Source organism: Copadichromis virginalis, linkage group LG7, assembly GCF_057382275.1.
Source record: "Copadichromis virginalis isolate Kocher_CV1m ecotype Utaka linkage group LG7, C_Virginalis_male_GT1.1, whole genome shotgun sequence".
NCBI classification, from domain to species: Eukaryota; Metazoa; Chordata; class Actinopteri; order Cichliformes; family Cichlidae; genus Copadichromis; species Copadichromis virginalis.
The window spans coordinates 11,282,166-11,307,757 of NC_140624.1; the positions used below are offsets into that span (position 1 = coordinate 11,282,166).

General features: G+C 41.4%; 1 protein-coding gene across 1 annotated transcript in view; it reads right to left on the reverse strand.

Annotated features, from left to right (window-relative positions):
* ptprq (protein tyrosine phosphatase receptor type Q) overlaps positions 1–25,592 on the reverse strand; it is a 44,115-nt gene that overhangs the window by 16,502 nt on the left and 2,021 nt on the right. Inside the window, exons 5-42 of the mRNA XM_085465266.1 lie at positions 25,412–25,592; positions 24,824–25,192; positions 24,433–24,735; positions 23,424–23,720; positions 23,017–23,316; positions 21,355–21,485; positions 20,928–21,057; positions 20,700–20,853; positions 20,471–20,577; positions 17,969–18,066; positions 17,418–17,586; positions 17,066–17,326; positions 16,777–16,937; positions 15,153–15,264; positions 14,364–14,472; positions 13,410–13,524; positions 11,231–11,300; positions 10,912–11,111; positions 10,500–10,728; positions 10,276–10,404; positions 10,030–10,176; positions 9,688–9,845; positions 8,742–9,258; positions 8,446–8,607; positions 8,153–8,332; positions 7,947–8,054; positions 6,935–7,216; positions 6,546–6,827; positions 5,982–6,102; positions 5,754–5,908; positions 5,479–5,624; positions 5,011–5,182; positions 3,421–3,741; positions 3,056–3,331; positions 2,816–2,967; positions 2,416–2,557; positions 544–819; positions 96–464 (exon numbers count right to left, since the gene is read on the reverse strand). Coding sequence (XP_085321392.1) covers positions 96–464; positions 544–819; positions 2,416–2,557; positions 2,816–2,967; positions 3,056–3,331; positions 3,421–3,741; positions 5,011–5,182; positions 5,479–5,624; positions 5,754–5,908; positions 5,982–6,102; positions 6,546–6,827; positions 6,935–7,216; positions 7,947–8,054; positions 8,153–8,332; positions 8,446–8,607; positions 8,742–9,258; positions 9,688–9,845; positions 10,030–10,176; positions 10,276–10,404; positions 10,500–10,728; positions 10,912–11,111; positions 11,231–11,300; positions 13,410–13,524; positions 14,364–14,472; positions 15,153–15,264; positions 16,777–16,937; positions 17,066–17,326; positions 17,418–17,586; positions 17,969–18,066; positions 20,471–20,577; positions 20,700–20,853; positions 20,928–21,057; positions 21,355–21,485; positions 23,017–23,316; positions 23,424–23,720; positions 24,433–24,735; positions 24,824–25,192; positions 25,412–25,592 — 7,591 coding nt within the window. The remainder of the gene's footprint in view (positions 1–95; positions 465–543; positions 820–2,415; positions 2,558–2,815; positions 2,968–3,055; positions 3,332–3,420; positions 3,742–5,010; positions 5,183–5,478; positions 5,625–5,753; positions 5,909–5,981; positions 6,103–6,545; positions 6,828–6,934; positions 7,217–7,946; positions 8,055–8,152; positions 8,333–8,445; positions 8,608–8,741; positions 9,259–9,687; positions 9,846–10,029; positions 10,177–10,275; positions 10,405–10,499; positions 10,729–10,911; positions 11,112–11,230; positions 11,301–13,409; positions 13,525–14,363; positions 14,473–15,152; positions 15,265–16,776; positions 16,938–17,065; positions 17,327–17,417; positions 17,587–17,968; positions 18,067–20,470; positions 20,578–20,699; positions 20,854–20,927; positions 21,058–21,354; positions 21,486–23,016; positions 23,317–23,423; positions 23,721–24,432; positions 24,736–24,823; positions 25,193–25,411) is intronic.

Here is a 25,592-nt window from a genome sequence, read left to right on the forward strand (position 1 = left end):
TTTGTCAAATATTGGTCATGAAGGTCTGACTAAGCGGGAAATCTCTCTGGCTATCTGGCAACACAAAAAGGTCACGTCGTCAGTGTCATTCCTACTTCCTGCCATGGTGCGTTTATATTTCCACTGTGTATAGTCTCCGACTCCAGCGTTGGTCACAGCAGCAACTTTGAAGCGGTAGTGTCTGTATTTAGCCACGGGATGGATTGTGAAGCTTTGTTTCTGTTCTGCATCTGAAGCATTTATCGACACTGTCACATTATGTTCAATGCAATGCAGGGCCAGGTCGTCCTTCGGGGTTGACTGAGCTTTAACTGATATGCTTGGTTCACAGTTAGCTGAAATCAGCTGTGCAACGATGTGATACTCTTTAAGCAGGCCTGGAACAGAATGTGGTGGAGCCCACCGAAGTGTCACATTGTTAGGTGTGACCTGAGAGATGGTGAGGAATCGAGGGGCAGCAGGAACTGTCAGGAGACAACAAGGTTTAATCAATTATTCACTTGTGGTGGTTATGTAAAATGCAGTACAAGAAGATTTGACTACCTGATTCTGAAAGGGTGGAAGCTGTACAGTTTAATCTGTCTCCTGGTCCTGCAGAGTTTACAGCAGCTACAGAGAGAGCATATTCCTGGTCTGGCGACAGCCCAGTCACTGTGTGCTCTGGTGTATGGGCCTCATGTTTATAGGATTGCTGGTCTACCTCCAATTGAATCTCATAAAAAATGATCTGCCCATTAGGATTGGCAGGAATTTCCCAAGACAAAAGAATTGAATCCCAGCTCACTCCTGAGCAAGACAGATTCCCTACAGCGTCAGACACTGCAGACAGAGAAAGACACGAGACAGTGATGTTGTTAACCCAAATCTTAGCTTTCGGTTGATTTTCTTACTAAAGAACTCACAAAATTAACTGTTTATTATTTAATTGAACTTAAAAAGGTTGCAGGTTTTTGGACAGAACACTGAATTATTACTAACGTGCAAATATCTGTATTGACTAACTGCGTCTTTTTTCTTCACTATTAAAGATCTAGAAACATACTCGGTCCAAAAAAAGTGACACTACACGACACAACACAACAAATCAAACCTGTCTAATTATCACATTTCATTTATTATTTTAGTTTCTGTTTGGTAGAATAGCCAGAATTCTTGTTCCAGCTTAACCCATTAACTTCATTAGACGTAGGTTCTGGTCTAGAGACCCCAAAGATCCATAACCAGGGGTCTTGGAAATGTTTTCTTCCCCGTAAGTGGTCCTTGGCCCCAAAAAGTAAAGAAAATCCTACAGATTTAAAGCCCGAAAGCTGTTCTTAAGATGCCATCTGATGAATCCAGGGCTTTATTCTTTTGTTCACTACCCAGAGCTCATGACCATAAGTAATGGTAGGAATGTAGATCAACTATACACTCTCTCCTCACTTGTGAACAGGACCCTGAGATACTTAAACTCCGCCACTTGGGGTGGAGTCCCAGACTCGCTAGGCACTCCACCCTTTTCCAGCTAACTACCACGGTCTCAGACATAGAGTTGCTGATTCTCATTAGAGCCGCTTCACACTTGGCTTCAAACCATCTTACAGCATGCTGGAGGGGCCCACATGATGAGCCCCAAAGAACCACATCATCTGCAAAGAGCAGAGATGCAAGTCTGAGGCCAATAAAGTGGAAACCCTTTGCAATTTGGCCATTTCCAGAATTTCTATCCATCCCTTTCATGAAAGTTATAAACAGAATTGGTAAGAAAGAGGAGTCCTGGTTGTAAAGGCAATGAGCTACTGGACAGAGTCTCCTCTTCAGCTCTCTGACTTAGACCTTTGGTGAGAGACTGAGGAATGTATTCCTTTTGAAACTAAGGACCACCACCCTGATCTGCCAATCCAGAGGCACTGTGTCTAACATCCATGTGATGCTGCAGAGGCAATGTCAACCAAGACAGCCTTACAACATCCAGGACGAATTACATCCATCCAGGGGCTGAAGTAGTCAAAAACTGTCCAGTGGCCACACTGGACAGTTTTTGAATACTTCAGTGGCCTCAGCCACAGTGATGGGCAAGTCACTAGACTCTGCTTCCACTACAGTGTGTCACTGAGATTGAGAAGGTCCTTAAAGCATTCTTTCTACTTCCTGACTATCCGCAGGCAAGGTTAGCAGCACTCCATCACCACTGTATACAAGAAGCTGGGTCCCCTTCCTGAGTCGCCTAACGGGTTGCCAGAATTGCCCCAAGGCCTACTGAAAGCCTTGCTGTATGGCCTCATTTTCTTTTTGCTACTTCTACAGTCACACTCCACTTGGCATCCTGATACAAATCTTATCATCCCAAAAAAACATTCCAAAGTTTTAATTGAGAAAGGAAACCTATATCTGTGTTTACATGTGTCCCTTGTTTGTATACAGTGTATATTTTACCTGACTCATTGGTTGTGAAGGACACCGGGCTGCTGAACTGATTCCCATGGCCCACTCTGGTGAAACTGTTCACACTGATTTCATAGGAGCTGTGGGGCTTGAAGCCTGAGAGATACTCTGTGGTTGATGAACCAGAGGAATTCTGCATTTGTTCCCAGACAAACAAACAAACAAACAGGAAATACATACGATATTAAATCTGACTGCTGGAGTGGATAATATGTCTATATCAGCACATATGTGATGGTGAGTTTAAGTATCATGTTATTGCTCAGTAGCATCTGGAGTGTGAAATTAGCTCCCGCCCATGTGTACTCTTACTGAGTGGGTCCTTGGAGTATGTGTAGGTGTGTGTTATTGTTGTTGTGAGGCTGCTTTCAGTGTGTGAAATTAACAGTACCCGATGTGTGACGGTTTGTGTGATGAGGTCTTGGATCCGAAATCCGTACTTTATCACCACTCCGTTGGGCTCTAGAGGAGGCTCCCAGCTCAGCCACACAGAGACTGCCGTGTGGTTATATATAGTCAGGTTACGGGGAGGAGAGGTGGGACCTGGATCATAAAGTTGGGCAGATAGAAAAGAGAATATTAAGTTTCTGCCATCCCACTATAATCATTTAAACTCTTCTTTCAAACTAACCACTTTCATCGCTGTGCAGCTGCAGCAGCAGACTAGGCCCCGAGCCTTTACGAGTTGCGGCCGTAATCGTGAGATTGTAAGCTGTGTATGGAAGTAGGTTAGTGAGGACGAACGAGGTGTTGGGGGTATGTGTTGTGTTGGTGCCCTCCAGGCCAACAAGAATCAGGGTATACTCTGTTATCTCCCCATTGGCCTCCAGAGGGCGTTGCCAGACCACACCGATGGAAGACGAAGACAGGTTCTTGGTGGACACCAACAACGGAGCAGAACTAGGAACTAAGGGGAAACAAGCCCGCACATATGTCAGTACCACAACAAATGCATAAAGACATATTGCATGGGTGAATATCTGTGAATAAACTCACTGTCATCATCCGTTCTCAGGTACATTGTGCTTGTATGGTTGTAGGCAGGGCCAGCAGTAGTTGCTGGGGTAACAGTCAGCACATAAGGGAAATATTTCCTGAGTTTGGTGAACAGGAAGATGTTGTCAGTTGTGGTGTGCTTTATGGTCTTGTTGACAGCTGGAGCCCTTTGGTTGGAGATGTTTGGAACGATGCCTGCCTCCTGTAAGGTGAGCAGGTAGTAGGGGCGTCCGTTTGGCTCCAGAGGAGGGTCCCAGCTCACTATGATTACCGTGGAGCTGAAGATCTGTGCCGTCAAGTTTTGGACCGAGTCACCTGGCACTAAAGAATGAGACAAGAAGAATAGTGTTACTATTATTAATCTCCACTGGCACGAGTGATTGAAACTCTATGCCCTTACTGTGAGTTTACGTTTGAGTGCGGAATCAAATTGGGCATCAATCAATGCCCTGAGACTTAAAAATGAAGTCATCACAATGATGATCATCATCATCAACTTTCAGGGTGATTGTAATTAGCAAAGAAATAGCACATCAAGAACAATACAGCATAACATTAATTTGGCAGCACAGGAAAACAGGGACAAAGCAAAATCAAACAGTAAACATACACAAAACAATGCACGATTAACAAGACTTCATTTTGAAATACAGAGGCTCTTAGAAAAGAAATTTACAAACTGAAAATTAAGGAATGAAAGGGAGAGAGATGAAGTGATACTCATCCTGCTTATGGTGTCAGGTCCTCTAGAAAGAGTAAAAAGAAAAAAGGGGTGGGGAGACAGAGGACAGAAAAAAAACAGAGAGATCTGCAAGATGAATGAGTGGATGTTAGGGGCCGGATGTGTGTGAGGGTCTGAGCCCAGGGGAGTAAACCCCTGCTGGGCTTAGCTGTGCGGGACAGACAAGGTGCCCTGGAGGTCCGGCGACTGGCTGAGAGTGGAGCAGCTAGAGCATAGGCAGAGATACAGAGTCAGTGTGAGCAGTGATTATTCAGAGGCACAGAATACACGACAAGCAAAATTGAACAAAACAAAAAGTGCCAAAATGCAGTCAGTTTGTGAATAAGTCTGTAGTTGCTGTCTGCACCGTTTTTTTTGAAAATCACATAAAAACAAAGAGCTTTAAAAGGCTAAAATGCTAAAATGCAACAAAATATTTGCATATGCATAAATGCAAATTCAAGGACTGTAGTGTGAATTAATATGAACTTCCTCAAAGCTCATCAAACTCAGTTGAATCTCTGTGCCAACAAATTTTAAGTGTTTCTGCGTTCCTCCCTTTTTATAATCCCTAACATTTTTCATCATGCTGTCATAACTGGCTGTCTTCAAAGCGCAGTGTCACAGGTGGTCTTTTTTTTTTTATCTCCTTTCACGGATACTGAAAGCTATTTTCAATCACAGCGTTTTTATGTAATTTTTTTTCAAGTTGAAGAGCTCTGAAAAAAAGAGTGCAGACCTGCCCTCCGGTGAGACTCTTAATCATCGCATGCAATTATTATCCAGCTTCCCGAGTAGTATTTTATGTGTATGTGTATTTTCTTTATCCTCGTTTGTACTGCGTTTGTGTGTGCGTGTGTCTGACTGACCGTCCTCTGGTAATAACAGGATTAAGGGCTCGGAATGGACCCCTCCATCACCCTGCACAGTGCTGGATGCCATCCAGAAGGTGTAGTTATTGCCCCCAATCAGCCCAGTCAGAGTGTAGGAGAGACGTGAGTCAGGAGAGGTGTGGGAATATAAGTCTGAAACAGGAACTGTCTGTGGAGAAAAAGATGTGTCAGGCTTAATTTCACAGCCTGAAAAATGCATTTCAGCGAGAGCAAAATATATACTGTTACAAATCAGGTGCAATACATTGCATCAGGAAGCAAGTTTCTCTTTCCTTATCATTCAATCTGTCCTTATCAGGGTCGTGCGGGGGGAGTGTGTGTGTGTGTGTGTGCTGGAGCTAAAATGCTATAAAGGAATCTGGGACTTTGCCGTGATTACTACATTCAGCACCTTTCATCCGACTTATTGACTCAATTAATCTGTCTTCAGTATTTTTGTCTCACCTTCGCAGTCACAGTGTTGTTAAATGAGTAGTAAATAGTGTAGTGTACAATGATCCCGTTGGGTTCAGTGGGTGGATACCACATCAAGGTAACAGAGGAGGCGTCTGTATTAACAACAGTCACATTCTGCGGGGGGTCAAATGGCTCTGAAAGGAGACAGTTTAAAAGGACAAAAACTCAAGTTGTGCGATAAAACATCACTTAAGAGAAAATGTTATTTTTTATGTGAGGATAACACGATAATGTTTAAAGATTGCATAACATGTATCCAGCACCTGCATCAGTTGTGGTAAAGCTGATGTAGATCAGCACTCCTCCATCCCCCAGTCTGGTCCAGCTGGAGACAGAGGCATTGTAGCGACTCTCTGAGTCCACGTTAATAACCACCGAAGTCTTTGTCACATTCTGCCGCAGGTCAGTCGTTTCATTCCTAACACATAGATGCTGAATTATTTGTGTTTTCTTTTAAGGTTATTACATGGAAGTAGAGTTCAAAACCTTACCAGACTCTGACAATGTAGTAGAGTATGTCTGAATTGGCCTCGAGTGGTGGCTGCCATGATAACTCTACCTCATAGTCTGACAACTTCCTGGCATGGAGAAACTGAGGAGGTGTGCCTGGAGCTGAGACGCACGAGAAAGACTTTCCAATAACGTAGCACAAACCTGCATTGGTGGTGAACTTACAAGTAAACGGAAATTAATTTCTAAAATATTTATCGTTGTGGAAATCAGGGACTCAAAAGGCACACAGGAAGACACTAGAAAAAATAGAACATTTCCCTGAAAAGAAAAAAACTGATTAGTTGTAATGAATCTGTTGTTTGTGCTTCCCAGTCGTGGTGGAAAACACGAGTGTCACGTGGCATCGGATATCTGTGATGTAACATCATTAGCATGAGCTGAAACAGAGACGTGAGGAGGAAAAGACTAGAGGAAAGTCCGATTTAATCAGATGCCCTTCGAACTTGTCAGCCTGTGATGATGTAATGGTGGAGTGTCCTGGAACTGAAAAGAACCCCCACACCACCCCCATTTTTTCCTCTTGTCACTCACGCCCCTCTCACCATCCTCAAGTGTTGTGATGTTGAGCGGCTCGCTGCTGTAGTTTCCCGCTCCGACTCTTGTGTGTGCTTGAACTACGATGCGGTAGTGTGCGTACTTCCTCAGATGCGTGATGTGGATGTAGTTGGTTCGCGAGGTCAGGTTCAGGTAGTGACTGGAGTTCCAAATCTCTAAGCTGTAGTGAATAATGACGCCGTTAGGCAGCAGAGGAGGCATCCACGTCACATTCACCTCACTGGGACTAACTGATTCATAGGAGAGCCCATATGGAGGACTGCCCGGGACTGGAGAAGGAATAAAACATCATAACGTGTTGGTTAAACAGTTGGTATTCACTCTAAAGCCTTTCATATGAATGTATCTGTGAAGGTGGGCACATCCTTCAACGCACCATCTTCTCCAGATAACAGGTATAAAGTGTCTGATGTCTGGTTGCCATTTCCGTAACGCGTGTACGCGCTCACAGACACATTGTAAAAGGAGAATGGTTTCAGACTGAACAGGGTGACTTTGTTAGAAGACGTGTTCACCAGCGCAGAGTAGGATTCATTCTCATACAGGACCTCATACTGCTGGATCGCCCCATTAGCTTTCTCTGGTGCAGACCAGGCTATTGTGGCAGTAGAGGGCGTGGTGTTTACCACAGTGAGGTTTACAGGAGGGGAGTCGGGCTCTAAGAGGGAGAAGAAAAAAAACAGAGAACTTGTCAGTATTTGCAGTAGGTAGTTAATAAAAAAGTTACATTTTCAAGCAATTTATAAAGAATACAGTAATAGTTATTATGCAAAGCTCATGATTAATTAATTTAAAAAACTTAACACTGGATATTCATTAATCATTGATAACATATAGTTGATCCAAGCATTATAAACAGAATTCAGACAAAGTTTAGATTTTTGCATTTGCACATACAGGCAGCACGATCCTAAAGTTTTGCAACCAGCAAAAATAATAAATTCTTGACTTAAATTTGGCCGACCCTCCATTCAAGCTCATTTCCTTGTGCACCTCCTGAATGCTTCCAGTTCGGCTGCATTCACACGTCTGCCTCAAACTTGCTGTGAGAGCAGGAATGAGCTTCTGCATCAAACTGAATGAGCAGTTAATGAGAGTTCAGAAGCACAGGCAAGAGAAATCTGTTGTTGTTTTTTTTATTCTACATTCATCGCACATTTTATTTTTTAAAATGCAGTTTTGTTTTGTTTTTTCAATTTATGCCAAGTGGTCAGGAACGGGCCCTCGAGGGACTGACTGAAAAGTAGCAGCTCTACAGGAAGACCTTGAAGGAGATATCGGCCAAATTGTATTCAGGTAAGGATTTTTATTTTTATGGGAAAAGTTACAGAAATGTATGATGGCATCTTGTATTTGTGAATGTATAAATTCAAAAGTCCAACACGTACCATCCTCTAAAGTGAAAACAAAAATGTCATCTTCCTCAGAAAGTGAGCTCTCCCCCACAACTGTGGATGCAGCTACACGAAGCTTATAAGGAGTGTACTTGTCCAGATCTATACATAACAAGAGGGAAAAGTGATACTTTACATTGTAGTGGCAGTTATACTTAACGGCTTAAGAAAATGTCAGCTGAAGAGAATGAAGACGCTACCTGTTATCAATATGCTGGTAGTGTTAGTAACCCATTTCAGGCCTTGATTACTGGGCAGTTTGAGACCATAAACAGTGTAATGTGTGATCCGCCCATTGGGATTGATGGGTGGGGTCCAGCTCACTAGAATGGAGGTAGAGCTGATATTCTGATAGGATACCTCAAGCACGGAGCTAGGAACTAAAAGATACAGACGCACAAGATGTTAAAATTGGGCACCTTTAACAGCTCTATTAACATTTTTTCTTGTTAATATTTATTACAATTATTAAACGTGTACCATAAGCACCCACCCTGCTCCCTGGTCTTCTCTGTGATATTTGCAGCAGGGCCCTCTCCTACAGTGGTGGAAGCAGTGACCCTGAATGTATACTCAGTGAAGGGAACTAGATCTGACACCAAGTAGGACAACTCCTCAGACAGAACGTCCATTACCTCCTGTCTCACTGTTACCCCTGCAGATTCATGCAGACACATGCACAGAGGATTTATGAATAGTCAAGGGTTTTTTTAAATAATAATTCTGGTTAAAGCGAAGCAAAGCAAAGCAAAGTTAAAAAAATGCAGTGTTTACAGTTAGCTCTCCCACCTGTGGTACCAGACACAGCACCGCTGCGTGTTGAAAAGTGTTCTGTAATTGAAGCATCAAGTGTAGACAAGCGAAGCTGGCCTGGGGTCAGGGCCAAGGGGGCAGAGCCTGAGGTCACTTCCCCGGCATGTAATTGCTTCGTAAGCCAGGGTGGAAGTGTAACAGATGGCACAGAGGTAAGAGAAAGTGCAGACGTTCCAGAGACTGCAGAGTCAGAAGACTGCATATTTGGGTTGTCAGAGCGTGAGGCAGTGTCATAATCAGGGCTGGGCCTGTTGGTGGCCATGGGGTAAGTGGTTGGCTGAGCATTCGTGTTAGTGATGTAATCAGTGCTTCTAAGTCCAGAGTGTGTGAAACTGGAAGCAGTAGCACTAGTGTGCAGCGTGCGGTCTGAAATAGTAGCTGTAAAAGTTGGTGGAGATGTGATCAGACCAAGCTCAGCAGTTCTTTTATGCCTCTTTGAACTGTTATGGACATCAGGTGGACGTGTTTCATTTTCATAAAAACCAGTTGTATTCTGAAAGGAGACAAAAAAAACACCTTATATATGGATATATGAGACTCATCATCCCTTAATGTGATTTCTAATAAAATCAGTAAGCATCAGTAGATAGCACTCATTATTAAAGGGGCTCCGATATTAAGTAGGTGTTTTTTTTTAAATTATTCCTATAATAGGATACAGCAGCACACAGTCCATTGTAATCCACCAGACTAGTGGTTTAAAAAAGCCGATAATCCACTGTAGACTATTGCAGAGTGTTGCTGAACCATATTGATCTTTGAGAGTGTAGTGGTCTTACATCCGACCGTAAAACGACGACAGTGTATCATCAGCTGTAATGGATTGTACAAGTATTCATGACACAGCAACATATCACATGTCTTTAACTGTGTTTTTTAAGCTGGAAGCATAGAGTGGTAGAGATAATATCATCTGGCTTACTGCTGTCATCGTGATGTTCTGGAGCAGAGTTTCCTCAACCAGCACCAGAAGTCTGTATTGGATTATGGGACCGTTGGGCTGGGCAGGGCTTTTCCAACTTACACGAATTGAAACTGAATCCTCAGCAATTGCCATCAGGTGCTGCACTGCACTGGGTGCTATCCTCACAAACACACACACGCACATAGATAAACAGAAGCACAAAAACTAAATTTGCTCTTGTATTTTGTATGTATTTATTTTATTTGCTACCAATGTGTGCGTCTGTATTAAAAGTGAAACTACACTAAACTAACTAAACTGAACTTTTTCATTTATACTTCAATCTTGTAACTGCCTCACCTTCCGCAGGTGTAACGATGTCTCCCTTCGCTGCAGGACCCACCTCACCAGCTGCTTTTGCTCGGACGTCTACTATGTACCTCGTGTAGGGTTTCAAACCGGTAAAAGCAAAATGGGTATCTCCTGTGCTGTTCTCATACATAAAACCTTTAAAAAAAAAACAGAACAAAATTTAAAACTGCATTGATTTTTGCGTGTATTATGTGTGCATGTAGCTGTGTTTGCTCTGAGTCAACATTTATCCACCTGTGGGTCCATGAAGGTAGAGTACGTAGGAGAACTTTCCTGTCGTGATGCTGGGAGGGCTCCAGGACACAGAGAATGATCGAGACGTCATGCTGAATACAGAGAAGTTTTGTGGCGGGTCTTCTGGAGCTGCACAAGCAGGAATATTTGTTTTCATACCTCAGTGCTAATATGAATACGAGCTTAATTAGTGCTAAAGTGTTTGCACGCTTCTTTTTCCACACCTGATTCTGGCATGCGAACCATAGTGGAGGCTACCTGTCCCTCTCCTTCAGAGGTGAAGGCGGACACCTCAAATAGATAGGCAATATAAGGTCGTAGCTGATCAACTCCTACTGATATGGGTACGTTCCAAGAGGCTGCAGGGGGCACAGCAGAGAGGGTGATGGGTGGCGATGATGCTGTTATCTCCAAGGGACTGAGAGTCGCACTGGACAGGATATCGGCTGCATCCTAGACACATGAAATCATGCGGGATAAAAAGAGAGAGTGCATTTAAGAAAAAAAGGAAAGAGAAAAGACGGTCGGCCTTGTGCATTTGAGCTATTTATCATCTTGACAGGAAAGTAGTATAGAACAAAAACACTTGGCAATAACAGCACAGTTTAGAAGGAGGGTGAAGGAAAAACACAGTACATTGCAGTGAGGCAGGGCTACAGTCATGATGTCCACTGCATTGACCTCCAGCAAACGGACAATCTGCCCAGTACGAGCAAATTTGGCCTTGACGGCGAACTTTGTGATGAGGCCATTGATGCGGTGTGGCAAGAACCAGGTAAGGACGACGAAGGTGTGGTTATGAGCATACGCTGTGAGATTGGTCACCAGGCCAGGGGCTGCAGGATGTGAATACACATGCAAATTCAGTGAAATATACATGGACATGTTATTTTTTTATGATGTTGAGACGCTTGGATCGGAGTGCAAGGCTGTGTGCTTGTGCATGAATACCCACGGGACTCTGCTGTCTTTATGTATAAAGATTTGCTGAATGCTCCTACTCCAAATGGAGATATAGCTGCTACCTAAAGAGAAACAGAGAGAGAGAGAGGAAGTGTTGGTAGGCATAATGATTAATTCATGTTCCTGTCAGTTATCATCTCCCAGTCATGTGCTAATCTCAGGCTGCTGGAACAAGCTGCCGTAGCAGAGTTTATTCAGAGATCCCAGAGATATATATTCTACAAAAATATATCTCATTATATAGCGTAGATGTAAACAGATCACAACACAGTCTCAAGTCTTTGAATTTTTTCCAGTAATTTAAGGTTGGATCAAAATTAAATAGCAATTTATCAGGTCAACTGTGGAGTCACTTAAATGGATTTTAGTTTTGTACTGGAGTAGTATGGGAACTGACATGTTATCTTAAAAAAGAACAAAGAAAAAATGTATTTCGTTCCTGCCTGAGATCAGAAAACAGCGCGCGCCGTTCAGCTATTTGTTTCTACCTTGTTGCCACGAAACGGTTAGCAGTGGGGCGCTGCAGGCGTTTCTCTGGTTCGTGTCAGTGTCATCCAATCAGCAGCCAAGCACATACAGGGTAACCCCAGAATAATTAAACAAGCAATGGACATAATGGATCAGTTGATCTAGGTGCAACACTACAATACAGGTGAGCTAAACATAACCCTCATGTCCTCAGATTTTCTCAGTGTTTCCTGTCACCTAACTCTCACAACTGCTTCACCTGTTCTTGACTAAACCTTCCTCCTTTATTCATATCTGAAATCACGCCGTTGTTCTCTGTCAGTTCCTTACACATCAAATGGGTTCCAGTTGTTTTTTGTTTTTTTTCACTTTTTCTGTTTACCACTTGCCTACATGCAAGATTGTTCTTTATTATTCGACTTCCATTCTTTATGCCAACATGACAAATGGCTGTATCCGTGCCTTTCTAAACTGAATGCTTTCAGCTTCACATCAGAAATAGGTAAGCTGAGGAAAAACTATCTCATATTCAGCTTTAGAGAAAAACTCAATGGGCTTTACTTTGAGGAATTACTGTTGAAAAAGACAGAGCAGAAGAGATTTTTGCCCTTGTAAAAATACAGTGCAACAATGCAGCTTTCATTAGAATAGAATAGAATAGAATTCAACTTTATTGTCATTGCACATGCACAGGTACAGGGCAACGAAATGCAGTTTGCATCCATCCAGAAGTGCTTTAGTGATATAGATATATTACAATATATATTAGCAATAATATAGATATGTGAGTATTAAAACGCTAATCTGTGGCACAAATGCTTTTTCTATTTGTTTATTGAGAAATCTGTGGGGAAATAATAGCCCTTATACACTTGGTGACAAGAGTATAAGGGCTATTACAGGCTGAGGAAGAAATACGAATTTGCTTATGGGCTCAGCTGTGCGTAGGGTCTAGAGGTCTAGCAAACTCAGAGGTAAAATTTAGTAACATTATACGTGCAAACACACACAGATAAATGCAGTATGTGCAGCTATAATCTGTAAGTGTGTCACGTCCATTTATGTGAAGGTCATAGCGGGTTAATGAATTCTGAAAACCTTTAAGCATGATCGCATTCAAGCTCACTGACAACAGATAGTGGAAAGAGCCAAGACTCATCCATAGATCTGTTTACCTGTTTAATAATGCAATCAGGATCAATTACCAGTATTCAGCCAGATCAACAGAATAATCTGATCCTCTGTCACATAGTTACACACTCACATGCTGGGAGGGGGGCAGTTTCAAGGAGGTCTGTTAAGAGGGACAATGATCACAGTTCCCAGAAGTATATCTATTAATCAATTCATTTTAACATAATAAAAACTCATATTCAAAAGCTCTTTTATGTGCAGTATCCCTGCAGGACAGCTTGTTCTGTTTTGATTCAATCTGGGACTTTTTAAACAAAATTTGCTAGGTCAGCCTTTATTTGATAAGACTCCAGAGACTAGACAGGTAAAGGGGGAAAGAGACGAAAGAAATGGTGTGGAGCAGACTTGAACCCCTGCCACTGTAGCTCCTTTGGGCCACGGCTTTGTAGTCAAAACAGGTAAGTTGGAGCAGTTCCCGAGAATGAGTTTTATTTTGTTTTATTGTTTATAGTGAATTCACCAAACAATCTGACTGTAAACTTAATTTAATTCTGACTATTATATTCTACCTGAATGTGGTAGGTAGATCCTGAAGTAAAGTCAGTGATCAGGGTCTCTGGTATATCCAGGTATTTTGTCACCTGTGTGAAAGCGGGGTCAGGATAAGGACACACCTCCTTGTACCTGCAGTAAGAAACCAGGTAGTTAAGATCATCATATCTCAACTTCACACTTATGAAATTTATGCAACTGAATGAATATACAATATATGGTCAGATGCAAAACTGTCGAACTGTACTCAACTACACTTAATATTTCTTGTTTACTTATCTTATTGACCTTATAGTGTCGTATCAACCCACTTTGCTCTCGCACTGCAGGTTTACCTGTTGTTCCTAGATTATTTAAAAGTACAACAGGAGGCAGAGCCTTCAGTTTTCAGGCCCCTCTTCTATGGAACCAGCTATACAGCTGCTTCATGAGGTGAATATTTCACTGATCTACATTAATCCAAAAACTGGTAACTAGCTCTGTGCTGATCTTTGAATTTTTAACATATAGTAATAAGGTCTTGTTGTAATATATTTTTAACATTAAAAATAATCCCTAGGAAAGTATTTCAAACCATTTTTGCACAAAAAAGCCAGGTTGTACTGTAGACATGTATCTCGAACACCTCAAATGCCAATTTCTGGCTATTTGCTGCTAATATTGGCATCTGCATTTATAACGGTCAATAAATGAAAATTGTAAAAGTGAAGAAGTGATCATTGTTGATGTTGTATAGGTTGTCCAGCAGAAGGTATTCTGCGACATCCCTTTTGGCAACATGTGTAAACGTGACAGAAAAACTACATAGAAGAGATATAGATAGATCAATAAGTATTTAGCACTTGTTTAGTACATGTTGCTGATTATACTGCACTTTTACATAAGATGTGAGATCAAAACTTTTGACTATACTAAACTATGATAGTGTATGTATCTTAGACAGTTTTCCAAAGAAGATCTTGAAAAACTACCTTATGACATATCCATCTATATCTTTGGCATTAGACAGTATATTCCAGGAAAGCAGGATGCCATTAGAGCCGACAGCTTCTCCCTCTAGGCCTGAAGGTGGACCAGGAACTGATGAAGATGAGGGCAGCCGTGTGAAGGAGATAGATGATGTAAACATAAGCAGAACACAAGTAAAGTAAAAATATCTAAAAATTACACAAATAGCTGTATATTACATGTCTGTTAATCATCTGTACTTGAGCCAACTGGCGCCTCAGTGGGCTCAAATATGTAATCTCTTATCTAATCCCCTCGGCTTCTCCTGTGTAAAACATCACCAACAAAACAAACTCAGTACACTTGTTTTGATTAATAACTTTTGTATTATCTACCCGACAGACTACTGTGTCGTCTGAAGAATGGTGTTGCTATCTGTTGTAGACTGATCCTCTGAGTGTGTGTGGGTGTGTGTGTGTTGGGTCTGCATGAAGGGTGTTTTAGGCTGAACCCTGATGAATAAGGCTTCACACAGCAGTGGCATTTCACTGACATTCACTGCAGACCCATTCATCCTGTGGTTCAAAAACCCAGGCTTAAGTTACCTAAAAGGAATTAAACAGCAAAGTAGGCACACACACACATTTATACACACACCTCCACTGTGCCAATCCCTTTTCCTCAGTGTGTATGTGTGTGTGTAATATATATATATACAGTGAGCAAATACAAAACGAGTTCCTGATGGTGCTTTAACATCTGAAAAAACAAAACGTACACAAACAACACCAAACTGTGTGTGTGTGTCTTACCGCTCCCATTCCTGTTGATCATGCGGCTGACTCCACGGCTGATGTTCGAGGAGGAGGCTGCTGTGACTGTTACAGTGTATTGTGTCTTGGGGCTGACATTTACCACATCGGCCTGTGGGAGCAGAAAAATAAATAAATCTACTTGCTCATCAGCAATGTAACGTGCTACTTCCCAATTATTTCTCTTTTAAAACCTAAATGTATTTTTGTTTGATGGATTTTAAACTGGATTTTATGCAAAATCATTATTGCTTAAAATTATAGACAGCTGAAAAATTGCTTAAACATTTTTAGACAACACATGCAGCAGTAATCCCTTTATTGTCTTTTCATTTGTCTTTTATTGTCTTTTTTCTTCAGTTTTTTTGCAGTAATATTCATCTAAATGACAAAATACATGCAATTTTCACTCCATTATTTTACTCCATTATGCTGCCTATGACAGAATTACCAGACCTCTCCTCATCCATCTAAATCAATTTGAAGGTGGGTATTAGTGAATGGATGACAGCTTGTGGTTGCACTTGTTTGCATTTTAACATCTGTGAGACAGACGAGCTCTGCTTCCCACATCACTGCTTTTTTGCTTCAGTGCATGTTGTAGCATCTGTGACATCAAGGTGTTGGATAGTGTGTTACCTTTCAGAAAAATGACTAAACACTCAGACACGGTAAGAAAGGGTGCTTTAAAATTGACCTTACTGCATGTGCATTCATTTGTAAAGCTAAAACGTGACTCTGAATGGTTAGTGTATTACTGTTACACATACATAACATATCTATGTGCGCAGTTTAGAAATAACTGTGTGCACCAGAGCCATGTAACCATTGTCTAATTCTTACCTGTGAATGCACCTGGCCCAGGCACAGTGTGAGCAGTAGGATGTCTGAGAAGAAGGCCATGCTGGGTTTTCGAGTTAGCTTTAGTTTAGTCACAGCAGGTTAGAGGCCTCACCAGTATACCTGTTTCCAGAATTAGTGCACAAATGTTAGCAGTGGGCTACAGGTAATCCAGTGAGCCGGACAGGGATGACTCCGAGTCTAGAAGCTGCTGGTTAATGGCATTAATGAAGGTTACAGGGTTAGTCATCCAGGCATTAAATACTGAAAGATCCTGCTCTTGAGGTAGTCCAAAATGTTTGGAATTTTACAAGGAAGGGCAGTGGGTCCTTTCATTAGCACAAGGCTAACAGTCTCCCACTGGTCTCTCCCTCCAGGAGAGCTGCTTAAGCAAATGAATGATTCAGGGTTGAGCTCAAGAGGGCAACTTAACAAATAATGAGATCTATTACTCAACTCTCTGTACTGTCTATGTGTGTGGTTTGAGGTGTGTCAGGTTACATTTTGGGGGGTAACTGACACCTGGCTGCCGGTAGAAGCCGGAATGTGACTGGTCAAGAGATCTATGTGTGTATGTGTGTGTACTTTTTTCACTTTAATATTACAACACTACTGCAACTCTGAGTTTGTTCCTTTTACTCAAACACTGCTTTGGTGAAATGACAAAGGCTTTGATGATACTTAGGTGAACTTTTTACACGCTTGTTGTCCCAGCGTCTACAATTATGGTACATTTCTTAACTTAACCTTTAAACAGTATGCGTCTAACTAAGTATGTGTGTACCTGAATGTATCCGTCACGTGCGGGGTGCATGGTGATATTTCCTTGGTTTGGTAGCAGATTTACTTGGTAATGATCCACACACCCTACTGCCTGTTCCCAACGCAACGAGAAGGCACATGCAGATAGGTTTGTGATATGTAATCCTTGCACAGGGGCTGGCACTCAAGAAGAACATGAAAGGGAAAAACAATGTTAGCAGAGAGTTTCTAACATTTATGAAGACATGATCAAGGCTGGTGATAAGAACGGGGTGGAGGTGCTGACCAGCATCATTTGTGATATCATTTACCTGTAGTTACAGTCAGAAACGCAGAGCGTCCTGCTGTCACTCCTTTCACTCTTTCAACAGTCACGTTGTAGCTGCAGCCACCCAGCAACCCTGTAACCACAGCAACCTGCTTCTCCTTGGGTATGGTGAGTGTGGACGTGACTAAAGTGTTGGTCACAGTCACTCGGTGGAAGTCAAACTCTCCATGTGTACTGTCCCAGCTCACAGACGCAGAAGAAGAGGTCAGGTGATCTAAATAGAGATGGTGTATTCCTGCTGGGCCTGAAACACAATTTAGAATTTTTGCCTCTTGTTTTGGAAAGTGCTCTTGTTTCGGTGCGTCTCTGTTTCTAGATGCTTTTGCGTCACTCACGTGTGCTGAACCTTTTGTGGACCGCATGACTGGAGTCTGAGCCCAGTACGCTCTGAACGCTAACCCCATAATCTGATCCGGGGATCAGATCCTTCACCTCACAACTTGTGCCTTGGACAAGCACCTCGGTCCATGACTTCCTGTCTACAGACAGCAGGCCAAAAAGAAGCTGAGAAAAAAAACAAAAAACAACTAATATAACAGATTATATTTCTGTCTATTTTTATTCAACATTTTAAATATTGCTCATATTTTCTGCTTTAAATAATAACTCAGTGAGCACTTTTGTTGTGTGTCGGCAATGTGCTTGGTCATTCTTCCTGGATGTAGCTCTGTGGAGGTCATATTTCTCTGAAGTAACCAAATCCGTGGCGTGCCAACAGCAGTTGCTTAGTAACAACAGGTGAGTGTAGAACCTGACCCAGGTGATGTACTTTTATCTATCAATCATATCAATCAATTTTTTGGGGGTATGAATCAGTATACCAATATACCATGGCATCTCGTACTGCCTCTACCTCTGGACTTGTGCATTGCTGTGCATGTCTTACCTTGTACTGCATCACCTGTCCTGGTGGCGGTCTCCAGGTGACAGACACAGACGTCACTGCGTTTTCTGAAAGAGTCACTTCATGTGGCACCTCAGGAACTTGAGACAAGGTGCTTGTTAGCATTTGACACCACATACTCACACCTAAAAAGTTAAACTTTCTGTGTTCTTTACTGGTTCAGTTCATTCTAAACCAGCAGGGGGCGACACTGGATACGACCGAGCACCAGTGGTGGAGGGTGTATTGAGACTCTAGTGCAAGTAGCAATACTGCAGTATAAAAACAGTCTTTTAAAAGTAAAAGTCATGCATTTGAACACAAGGCAATCAAAAGATGGGCTAAATTTACCAAAAGTATCAATTACTTTAATGTTTACTGTAGCTAATAAGCATTATAATGGTTAATTATTACAGACTGGTGATTGAAAAATGGGGACTATGTATAAAAATGTCTGTAATTCCAAAACAATTAATTCAGTGCTTTTGTTAAACCTCTTGAATGAAAGCTCAGAGTCTGTACTTCAATCACATCTTGACTTTATTTATAATCCACTTTAATGGTATACAGAGACAAAGCTACAAAAAAAATGTATCTTTGTCCAGCAAATTATGGACCTAATTCTATATGCAACATAACTGATTATAGTATTACATTATTAAATATATTTTCTGTACTTTTTTGGATATTTTTATTGGTTTAAGTTCCTTGTTCCATTGCTTAGTATATTTTTTTTTACCTTTCCAATATATTTTGTTTTGTATGAATTTATTTTACTTTAATGAGCTAAATCATTTTTGATGCATTGGTTGCTGTAACACAGCGATTTCAAAATGTTTAATTTTTACACAGTTTTACCCAAATTTGCTGTAGAAATGCTGTTATTGTCGTGTGGTTTTGTGATTATTCTGAGTTGCTGTTTTCTGTTGTATTCAGTTTTATTCAGTTGTATTCAGGGGGCAGGGATAGCTCAGTAGGTAGAGTGGTGGCCCCTACACACTGCTCCCCGGGCGCCCAGTGGCTGCCCACTGCTTCACTGAGTGAATGGGTTAAATGCAGAGAGGGATTTTCCCCACGGGGACCAATAAAGTACACCTTCTTTTGATTTTGCGGTTGTTTTAGTAATTTCGAGTTTTTGTGACATTATTAAGTTTATGTTTCCTGCTTCTGCTTTAGGGTTGTTCTAATGATGAATTAGATTGTTGTGATAACGTTTTGTTAAACTGATAATTAACTAACTGAAATTGAGTTTCAGCTCTGGCCCCAGATGTCAGCCTAATGCATACCTTAATCAAGGCATGTAATAACAACATGTGCCAGAACATGCAAAACAGTGCAAAAATAACAGACGAAACTCTGTTCAGACAGTGAACGGATTGATTCTTATATAATGCTTTTCTAGTCTCCCAGATTACTCAAAGTGGTCTATCCAACATGCCACATTCACCCTATCACACACACTCTTCTTAACTGAGTGCTTTCTAACTACACTGATACACATTCACACTCTTGACATGCAAACTAGAGAAACCAGGGATCGAACCACTAACCTTCCGATCAGTAGGTGACCCACTCTACCTCCTGAGCTACAGCCACCCACTGGCAGAGATGACTAAACCGTTACTAGGTTTTGGATAAAGTGTACACTCACAAACCTGTCAAATCTGTATTTGAAACATTGGCTACCATAGCAGTATAGTATTGCAACATGGCATTTGGGTCTTCTAACTAAAATAGGAACATAAATAGTTCCATTATTTCCAGATCTGGCCCACATCTGGTTGACATACACTCTGCCATGAAACCAGACAGTCAGAAGTGCCAGCTTGGTGCCAGATCTGGGCCAGACCTGTTTTCTATGGGCCTGGGCCACATAAACCAAACCACAATCGAGCCAGATATGGCATGCCATCACGTAGACAGTGCCATCTATGTCAGGCCTGGCCCATATCTGGATGACATATGTCTTATCATGCCAGAAGTCCGCCAGCAGTGCCGGCTTGATACCAGATCTGGGCCGGGCCTGCTTGCTATGTGGGTTTAGTTTCTGTGTTTACGCCTTTATGTTAGTCTGAGTCTTGTTGTCTCCATCTCTTTTGGATTGTTTCCTGCTTTACTTTGATAGTTGGTTTTCTATGGTGTCTTGTTTTGTGTTTTACTTCCAGTCTGACTGTCTTGATTACTTGCCTGTGCTTCATTCCTCTTCCATCGGCGATGCCCTGTTAGTCTTCAGTGTAAATATAGTCCGGCCTTCTGCTCTGTTTGGCTGTCTATTGTGTGTTTTGCTGTTTTTATAGACTCTGATGATCAGTTTTTAGATAAAGTTCACTCTTGATTTTACTCTGTCTGCATTCAGGTCTACCTTTGAAGTGAACCTTAACAAATGCAGATAGAAGTAATTTTGCTTCTCTTCTTTATCTAATGCGTGCTATTTCTGAATACATTTGAATTTATTTGCGCTCATCTATTTTGTACTTCATCAACATTATTCGATTGAACACTTACTAGTACAGAGGGTCATAGTAGCAGGTTTACTTCTTCTGTCCCCACTGATGGTAATAACTTCAACTGTGTACTGGCTTCCAGAAGCGAGGCACTTGAAGCAGAATAATCTGTGTACACACACTCAGCTTTAGCACTCGGTGTTTTTAAGTAGTTTCGATCTGATGATTGAAACGCCAGGCTCATAAACCCGCAGTAATTTGTGTACTGGCTGAGAAGAACGGAGACTGACCTGGGCTCCTGATAAGATGTGATCCGCTCCTGAGTGCTTGTTCTGTTTTTGATCGACAGGATGAGTGTAGTCACCAATCCCCTCAACATACTCCAACTAATGCATATGGATGATGTGGTTTTATTGACAAGAGAGACCTCCACTGGGCTGGAAGCTGGCACAGCAGAAAGTGATAGTTATTAGGAAAGAGAGACAGAGACGTGCTTGTACTTGTGTGTCTGTATTTACCTGCAGTGATATTAATCGTAACTGGTGAACTGTCAGTAAAGGACTGCTTCTCTGTCCGTACTTCGAATCGGTAAAGCGAGCCTGGAGTAAGACCTGAAAATACTGCACTCTGACTCAACACCTTCTGCACCTGCAGCACACAAATCAGATAACCAGCAAAGCTGACCAAGACCCTTATTATAATTGTATATATTTATACTGAATACATTAAAAACATGCCAATTATTGTTTACCATAAGTCTCCCCTGAAGCTACTTCTGATTAGTGAAACACTTGAGGAAATTTATTTCAGTGGGTGTGAAAACTTCTGATTTAATTATCAAACCAGACACTGAAAAGTTGTCGGGGAAATCAAATAAAGGCTTCTGTTGATATGCTTCCTAAACAGGTGAATTTTTGGGAGCTTTTTTAGTTGTTGTATTTTTACCTTCTGTGAGCTTTCACAGTTGAGACAGATGACCTCGTAGCTGTGATCCTGGCCTGGTGCAGGATCCCAAAGCAGCTCAATGGATGTATCTGTCACCTGACCCTCCCTTACTCTGCTAGGAGGAGCCAGACCTAAAGTTACAAAGCATATATCACATCCCATTAAGTGTAACGATTATTAAAATTTCTAATAATTTATGCAAACAATGTTTTAGAAACAGATTTAAAGATTTTATTCATTTAGAAAATCCAAACTCCACAGAAAATTTGTGTTATAGTTTGATATGAAGTTTCAAACAAAGGGATCAAAATACAGTATCTATCATACAGTTCTGAGCACGGCCTCTGTGATCTGTGATGCATCTTTTTAAAACATTAAATGTTATCACTAAAAATCTAAAAAAAAAGAGAGAGAAACAGTGAAGTCGTGCCAAGATTAGGATGGATTACATTTGAAATTGAATTACTGCTATCTCCATGACATGATGAAGATGCACAATCTGCTTTTAAGTGAAGCCAAATGAGCAGCGCAAAAGAAAATAAGCCCTCTCCAGATTACGGTAACGCAACCACCATCCACAAACAGTAAACAAGAAAAGAGATTGGGGAATACATCTGCTACCGCCTCAGGAATACTTAGATGGCTAACCTCTATCATGGGCCATTCAACAATTTGTTACAGAGCGAGGATACACAGCAAGTAGTAGCTTGACTTTTTTTGCACGACTCTCATCATACAATCCATCTGTAAGAATTAGGACAGTTACAATAAATGAATAGAAATAGTGTTCAGAATATCGGCAGTCATACATTAATTTTGTTTTCTTGCGTTTCTGATGTGTAATGTGGCTTTTCTGTCATTTGGGTTGAACAGCAGTTTCTTGTGTTTCGGGGGGGTCTTATGATGAGGTCTTCTCTTAACCTTTGACAAAGGTATTTGAGAGCATTTGTGATGTTTTGTACAGACATAGAGTGTTTGGGCGTTTTTTTACATGTATTTACAATTGCCTGAAAAATGTTTTTCAGATCATCCATAACACATTTTTCTTTGTGTTTCTCCAGTTTTGTGCACATGCATTAAAAAAAAAAGCATAATTTCTTTTGTCTTTGTTTGAGCTTCATTGCTCGCTTAATCACTTTCCTCATCATATTTACAGACTACTCCACCTCTGCCTGAGGGGCAGCTCTCTCAGTCAGCCCTGACCTACTTTGGTCATCATCTGTTAATACTGCAGTTTCAACTTAACCCACTAATAAAACAGGAACTTTTGATCAAAGAGATGCACTGTAGCTCACTGAGTTCTTTTTATACTTGAATAAGCTTTCTCAAATTAAATCTGTGACTTGACATTTTAGTGGCCTTATCCATTATTTGATTCAAATTGAATTTGCTGAAGCATAGAGCTCGAAGAACAAAACATGTATATCTACCCAATTACTTACCATCTGGACTCTATGTGCCTATCTTAGTTATGTGAAATAGGATGATATGATCAGCTCCACTGCAGTCAAGGGTTGCACTAAGCTATCTTAATTAAAGTGGCCTTAAATCTCTGTGTTTGTGTTGGCACCTCTCAGTTAGGAGCAGTTTAAGTGCAGCTGTTACGCGCACTCTGAAGAGTGCATGCATTTGTATGTGCTGGTAGTGACAGAGGTAACTCACTTGTTCTAAAGAGGCGGCTGTAGTATGGTGGTCCCAACTGCTCTCGGCTCGTGCTGTGCACTCTGAGCTGGTACGGTGACCCCGGACTGAGGTTGCTGAGTTTTATGAGATGAACTTGAGCAGTGAGGGAGTACCAGTCACACAGATAGTTGCCCAAACCCTTGCAAACAGTATCCCAGTCTCCAGGACACGCACACACTTTTACGCCATCCATCACACCCAGTTGTGGATGCTGGATGTACAGTTGTGCATAGTTTGTACCCACCGAGACAGGCACTGCTACCTGCACTGGCATAGGAGCTATATACACAAAGACAAACAAAACGAGTCAAAGACAGATAGTGGAGTATCTTAGATAATAAAAAATTGCAATACATCTATTTGGACACTTTTATTATTTCTCTTACCTGTGGTGTGTATGACGCTAGACCTCTTGCTCCTGTCATTTCCCTTCAGAGCAACAACTCCAACTTCATACGTCTGACCAGGAGTAAATGTGCCCAAATTAAAACACATGGATCCATTTATCAAGTGTCCATATGCGCTGGAGTGGTTTAGCCACAACAAAGGAGCAGTAGGATTGTCAAGAGGTTGGGATGTGATAAAGTAACCGTCTGGAGGATCGCTGGGTGGTTGGGTGCCACAGACAGTCAGATTTCTGCTCCTAGTGCTTATCACTACCAGACCACTGAGAGCCTTCACCACTAAGAAGTACAAACCAGCATTATTTGAAAGTCAGAGGTTAAAAAGCTACATGATTACTTATGCATACCTGCACATAACCATTTCATTTAATATTGTACTGAAAAAAAATCTATACTGCCCATATTATTTAGGAGAGCATTGCAAAGCAGTCAGAAACACATCTATGAAATCATATTTGCCAACAGGATCATCAGTGAATACTGATGAGTAGATGTAAACACATGCAAAAAATTAATAACCTCTCAAGTAATGTTGGAATGGCAGTAAAAATCAAACTGAAACTAGCCCACTTGGATGTGAAGCGATTTAGCTGCTTAATAAGATGCATATTTTGAGAAGGTAATAGTCTGCGTTCATGCCATCTGCACTTGTGACACTTTGCGCCTTTTACTCTGGTGAAATGAATCACCCTGGCATCACAATACTGTCTTCCACTTCACAGCAATGCTTAAGTGCACTGGACAGACTTAAAGGTTGCTTACATGAGCAACTAATGTGTCGAATAACTTCAATTTTCTGTAAAGTTTCCATTTGCATTTACCTTATCTTGTCAGTATTTGCAGAGATTTCAAATAAGCCATGCGATTGTTAAAAAGTACAAGATAATTCCTAGAATATAATTTAAAAATAGGTAGAGCATAGCACCAGACAGTACTTACTGGACAACAAGCTTTTAGAAATTGTTCATGAATCTAACATTTACATGCTTACCAGTTTTTACAGTTAGAGTTGCCTGTCCACAGCTCCCTATCCCATGCTCGGTAACTGTGTATACTTCAATCCTGTATTTCCTGTGAGATTCCAGCCCTCCAATTACTGCAGTATAGGACCTCAACCCAGATGACCTGGAGATGTTTGCCATGCCAACTACACCGTCCTGTTTCGAAGACATGTCTTCATATAGTACAACAAAAGTCCAACCAGCCACAAATGACGCATCTGGCAGCATCCAATGAACGCTAATGTGACTGGCTGTAATGGGACCAACAGTGATATTTTGAGCAGGGTGAGGTCCTGTAAGAAAGGCAGTGTAAATATTAAAAGTCAGCCTCTATTAATATAATGTCCTTTGAATTGTGTAAGTGGTTATCAATACACTCACTAGTATATGCAATTTGTGTTTGTCCCAAGCTCCAAGCGAAGCCAGGAGGGTGAGACGCTTGAAGGGTGAAGGAGTAGATGCTTCCTGGAGATAAACCTGCTAAAGTTACGCCTCTAGAAGAGATCGAAATGGGGACCCTTACAATTTTTTTAGGCGTGCTCTGGTTCTTTGTGCCCATTTGGTCCTCTTGCTTCCTTTCTTCTTCACTTGGATCCCACTCTCCGTATTCTTCCTCTTGGTACTGCAGGAATACCTCAAATGATGAAAGAGCAGGTGAGTTACAGAGTGAGAGATCACTCCAACGAAGCTCTACCAGGTCCTCTGTCACCTGAACCAGGTCGAATGAGAATGAGGCAGGAACTAAACGTGCTGTAAAGAAGGAAAAAGCAATATCTTAGCACCCTGAAAAGATAAATAAGTGGCAGAAGTGCTCACAAATTGCATGGTTTGAATCTGTAAGTGCTGTGCAATATCACAAACGAAATGTGGTGATACTCCCAAATTATATATTGCATATGACTTATACATTACAACTACTGTTAAATATTATATGCTGGCTAATAAACAGCTCGTGCACAAGTTATTTACTTTGATATTGGCAGATAAAGGGTAAGGGGATGTTACAGAAGAATGAAGTGAGAAAGAATCCCGGCCCCGTGGCATTCCTCTGGAAAGCGAAGCAGTCCGTCTGGTTGGCTGGTAGCAGAGTCTTCATAGTGTTTGTTCGGTTATATGATGAGCCATCAGACCAGAGAGGTCGGCCCTCTTC